The sequence below is a fragment of the Gorilla gorilla genome, chromosome 9 (genome assembly GCF_029281585.2).
Source record: "Gorilla gorilla gorilla isolate KB3781 chromosome 9, NHGRI_mGorGor1-v2.1_pri, whole genome shotgun sequence".
NCBI classification, from domain to species: Eukaryota; Metazoa; Chordata; class Mammalia; order Primates; family Hominidae; genus Gorilla; species Gorilla gorilla.
In genome coordinates, this window is record NC_073233.2 from 132444186 (window position 1) to 132449772 (window position 5587).

Sequence of the window (5587 nt, forward strand, 5' to 3'; positions counted from 1 at the left end):
ACCAAATCACAAATTGGAAAAAAAATACATGCAACTTACACCTCAGACAAAAAGCTATTATTCCTAATATACTGTTCTCTTAAAACTTGAAAAGATCAAAATCCCAATAGTTAAGTGGGGAAAAGGTACAAAACAAATAGACCATATAGGAATACCAATAGCTATTAAAAACATGAAAACATCCCCAGTCTTTAAAATTAAACAACACAAAAACTGTTTCTCACCTATCAGGTTGGAAAATTTGAAAATTCTGAGAAGATGCTGGGTTGGAGGACTATAGGAAAGTAGACACTGTCATTCACTGCTACAGAAAATACAAATGCCTGTTCTCCCCAAAATGATCCACAGATTCAAGAGAATTCCACTAAAATTTCAGAAGGTTATTTTTGTTGGAATTTATAAGTTTATTCTAAAAACTAATATGGAAATTCAAAGGACCTAATATAGCCAAAACAACTCTTTAAATGGTGAATGATGATGGAGGACTTACACTAACTGATTTCAAGAATTATCCTAAAGCTACAGTAATCAAAGCTGTGTGATATTGCTCTCAAGATAGATAATGAAAGGGACAGAAGAGAGAACAGAAACAGACACACACAAATAGGATCAGGTGAATTTTAACTAAGATGAACAACCATAGGAAAGCTATGTGCCAAAAAAATTATTATAGATAATAATTAATAATGCCTCACAATATGTACAAAGATAAACTCAAAATGGGTTACAGATACAAATGTAAAAAAAAATACAAAACTTCTGCAATAAGGTGTAGGAGAAAATCTTTGTAACTTTTCTTAAAAAGTTTTGGATATAACAACAAATCTACAATTCATGAATTTAAAAAGTGATAAATTGGACTTCACTAAAATTAAGACCTTCTGTTAATAGAATTAAAAGATAAGCCATGAACTATCTGAAAATTTAAAATTTGATAAATGAGTATTAGGCTTATTACCTGGATGACAAAATAATCTGCACACCAAATCCCAGTGACATACGATTTACCCATGTAACAAACCTGTACATTAGCCCTCTCTGCCTAAAATAAAAGTTTGAAATAAAAATAAAATAAAATAAAACTTGAAAAAGGACTTGAATCCTTTTTTGACTCAAATTTTTTGAAAACCATTTGGCAGTATTTATAAAAACTAAATATTATGTCTACCCTATTATTAAGCAAGTCCACATCTCATTATATACCCAAAAGAAATGTTTCCATAGTTCAACCAAAATACGTGTTCACAAATGTTCATAGAAGCTTTATTAATAATAAGCAAAAACTTGAAACTAACTGTTCATTAACAGGATAAATAATTGTATACACATAATGGGATACTACATAGAGACAAAATAATAACGTTAATCTCTGCATACATGCAACAATACAGATGAGTATCACAGCCTTTATGTTGGGGAAAAGAAACCAGAAACAGTACAGTACATGTTGATATGAACAGTGGCTAGCTGTGGGAGTGGGCGTTGAGAGAGGGTAGTGTTCACTGGGAATGAACAAGAGAAAACCTTCTAAGGTGGTTGAAAGCATTTTACATCTTAATCCAGGTTGTGGTTACACAGGCACATACATATGAAAAAGTTCAATGAGCTATATACTTAAAATCTGTACACTTTACTGTAAGTTAGCCTACAACATTTTATAAAGGTAGTGTCTATTTTATTTTATTACTGATATTGGACTGCATACCCACCACACCCACCCCACTCCCAAATTATAGGTCCCTTGGATTCAGTGGTCTATTCAATCCCATCTAAACCACAATCCCGCCACTCTACGCTTATTCTTTTCATTTCACTAACATTGAACAGAAGCACTGTAGTGCAAACTAAACATTTCTCCAAATTTCCCTTATTTACCAGTAGAAGGGGACTTCCCTACAGAAAAGTTCCTAAGCATTTCACTTATCACTGCTTCTCAAAGAAAGTTTACCACTCCTGGTGGGTTTAGATTCTTTATATACAGCTATATTCCCCTTTACATAATATTGGGGATGTATTAGCTTATCTGGAGAGCACCATTGCTTCACCACATGTCCCATTATTAAAATATCACGGCTTTCTGCAAGGCCTGAAAATTTAATTATCAGTTGCCTCTTCTAATAAGCAACTGCGGCCGGGCACAGTGGCTCACACCTGTAATCCCAGCACTTTGGGAGGCCGAGGCGGGTGGATCATGAGGTCAGGAGTTTGAGACCAGCCTAGCCAAGAGACCAGCCTGGCCAATATGGTGAAACTCCGTCTCTACTAAAAATATAAAAATTAGCCTAGCGTGGTGATGGGCACCTTTAATCCCAGATACTTGGGAGGCTGAGGCAGGAAAATTGCTTGAACCCAGGAGGCAGAGGCTGCAGTGAGCCAAAGATTGCGCCATTGCACTCCAGCCTAGGTGACAGAGCAAGACTCTGACTCAATATAAATAAATAAATAAATAAATAAATAAATAAATAAATAAATAAATAAATAAGGAACTGCTTGGTGCTGCCCTGATATGTTCCCCAAACTATTTTCTGCTCTGTTACTTCCTCTAGACCGGTAACATCCATTAGAAAATAATGCAAATCATGTATGTAATTTTAAATTTTCTAGTACATAAAAAACTGAACAGAAATTATTTTAATGATATATTTTATTTAACATAATATATCCAAAATGTTATTTCAACATATAATTAATATAAAAATTAATCAATGGGGGCCAGGCACAGTGGCTTAAGCCTGTAATCCTAGCACTTTGGGAGGCCGAGGCGGGTGGATTGCCTGAGCTCAAGAGTTTCAGACCAGCCTGGGCAACATGGTGAAACCCCGTCTCTACTAAAATACCAAAAAAAAAAAAAAAAAAAAATCAATGGGATGTTTTATATTTTTTATAATAATTCTTCAAAGATCTAATGTGCATTTTATACTTACATTGCACACTTAGAGTATGTATCAATATGGATGATCACTTTTCAAGTGTTCAATAGACATGCATGGCTAGTCACTACCATATTGGATAGCACAGCTCCCAATCATCTTGAACTACATACTTCTCCATAAGACCTCTAACACCCAAGTTAACCCTTGAAATGAAACTCCAGATGCTGTCTCTGTTGGTCTTAAAATAACATGACACCTCCACCCAACATCTTTACATCCCTTAAAATTTTATATCTCTCCCTTGGAAGTTCTAAACCACTAAACTAGTTCTAAACCCTAGGGCTCCACTCACCAAGTCAGTGGGCCCCACGCTTACTTCTATATGAAACCTAACATACTTCCCACTTACACATTATAAAATTCATCAAACACTGATCTTGTCATTTTGCCAAGACCACCTCAACAAAACGTTTCACCTCCTACGTTCTTGCAAAAAGTGATACATTAAAATTATCCTATGAAAAATAGCATGAAATTACTGTGAATATATTTAGAACTTAAATTTGTTAGGTCAACTAGCATGTGAAATATAATCTTCCAAAAAGAAATGAGACAATAAAGAATAGCATAAAGGAAAACAATGTGGATTGGGATTCAAGCTGGGATTCCAGTCCCAGGTCTGCCACTAGGTAATTTTATGTTCCTGGGCAAATATACAAATACTTCTGAGTCTGCAATTTGTGGTATATTATATAAAGGGGAAAGATAAAATTATTCCTAAGCCTCATTCAACATTGGATATTCTATAGGTGTAGAAACTTCTTCATAAAACAAGGAAGAGATGGGGGTGAGGGTGGGGAAGAATAAATCCACTCAGAAAAGAGAGTTAAAATTTTCTCTATGTATAGGATGGAAAGCACTGGAAGCTTCGATTCCTCACTGAAAAAAAATCATCACAAAAGCAATCTGATTTTAAAAATATCCTAGTATCTCTTTTCTCAGTTTCTAAAATTTTTTTCAAGAAAAGCTTATTCTGGAAAAGGTTCTCTTCAGGGCAAGTTTGACATCCTTATTCCTCAGGCTATAGATTAATGGGTTAAACATGGGCACCACAATGGTATAGAACAGGGAGAACACTTTCCCCTGGTCCAGGGGTAAAATGGAAGGGGTTTTGAGGTACGTAAAAGCTCCTGACCCAAAGAAAAGAGAAACTGCAATTATGTGGGAGCTGCAGGTACTGAAGGCTTTAGACCTGCCCTCAGCAGAACTAACGCGGAGAATGCTGGAAAGAATAAAACCATAAGAGATAAAAACGGCAACAATGGGCACCCCAATGCCAACGGTCACAACAATAAAGATGACCAGGACATTTATGTAAGAGCCGTTGCAGGAGAGCTCAAGAAGGGGAAGGATGTCACACATGTAGTGATTGACAAGGTTGTCTGCACAAAAGGTGAGAAACACTATATTTCCTGTATGAGCCACAGCCCCAAAAACCCCCATCCCGTAGACACCCAGTAAAAGTAGCAAACACACCTGGGGAGACATGGTGACCGTGTACAACAGTGGGTTATAGATGGCCACGTAGCGGTCCTACGCCATCGCTGACAGGATGAAGGACTCAGAAAAGACAAAGAAACAGAAGAAGAAGAACTGACTCATACACCCTGTGAAGGAAATAATGTTCTTCCTTGAGACAAAACTCATCAGCATTTTGGGAATGATGGTAGCAGAGAAACTAAAATCTGTGAGGGACAAGTTGAAGAGGAAAAAGTACATGGGAATATGCAGGTGAGAGTTGAGCCCTATCAGGATTATCAAGCCCAGGTTCCCCACCACCGTGATCGCGTAGAAACCTAGAAACAGGAAGAAGACGGGGATCCGGAGTCCCGGCTGGTGGATTAAGCCTGCGAGGATAAACCCTGTCACGGAGGAAGAGTTCTCGGCAGCCATTCTCCTCTAGGCAAAGCTGTGAAGGAAAAAGAGTCAGTGAGAGAACGAGAAAGAATCCTCCCCTGCTTAAGAATGACATCGGAGCAGAGAGATTATTGAACTTCTAGAAGATATTTCCTTATTCCGTTGTCTCTGTTTTCACCTTCCCCAAGTGCCTTTAGCCATCCTGGTAACTGTCTGAGGGTGACATTTGCAGAGTGAAGGCTGCTGAGACTAAGGAGAGAGTCGGCAGAATTGAGCTGGAACAACCCTCCAACCCTCGCCGTGGCCCTACCCCCTGTGTACTTCATTCCCTCTACAGCCCTTGATCAAGTCGGTAAAACCGGCGGCCCTTCTCTGGAGAGGTGGGAACTACTTGACCTTTCCAGACCTTCTACTTTGGGGTCTGTACTAAACGGAGCAGTAAGATGACGTTGTATTGTCCACAGTCTTTACTGGCATGACTGTGGAATTAGTATAGGATAATAGGGATGGAGTAATTATGTAACGTTATTCATTAAAAGCTAAGAAAAAAGAAGAGAAACATTTATCAAATGTGTCTGAATGCTGTCTGGCATTACAACCATCACCATTCGACAAATGAGGATACCAAGCCTAAGCCGCTAGCGCAAAGCTCTAGTGCAACTGAGTTGCAGCAGCCGGGAAACTCCGTGGTCTGGCTCTCCTAGTCTGAGCTTTTAACCACTCTGCTGTGGCACCAGTGGCTCAGACAGGCACTCACCCCCTGCAGCTTGGAGCCACAGTGCTGCTCTCTACTGCCT

The 5587-nt window shown here is 38.5% G+C and overlaps 1 protein-coding gene across 1 annotated transcript; it reads right to left on the reverse strand.

Moving 5' to 3' along the window:
- Positions 1 to 3890: 3890 nt before the first annotated feature.
- Positions 3891 to 4826, reverse strand: LOC101129109 (olfactory receptor 8B12-like). Its single transcript, XM_019036084.4, is given in 1 exon segment — positions 3891 to 4826. A coding segment is annotated over 1 exon segment (936 nt).
- Between the last annotated feature and the right edge of the window lie 761 nt (positions 4827 to 5587).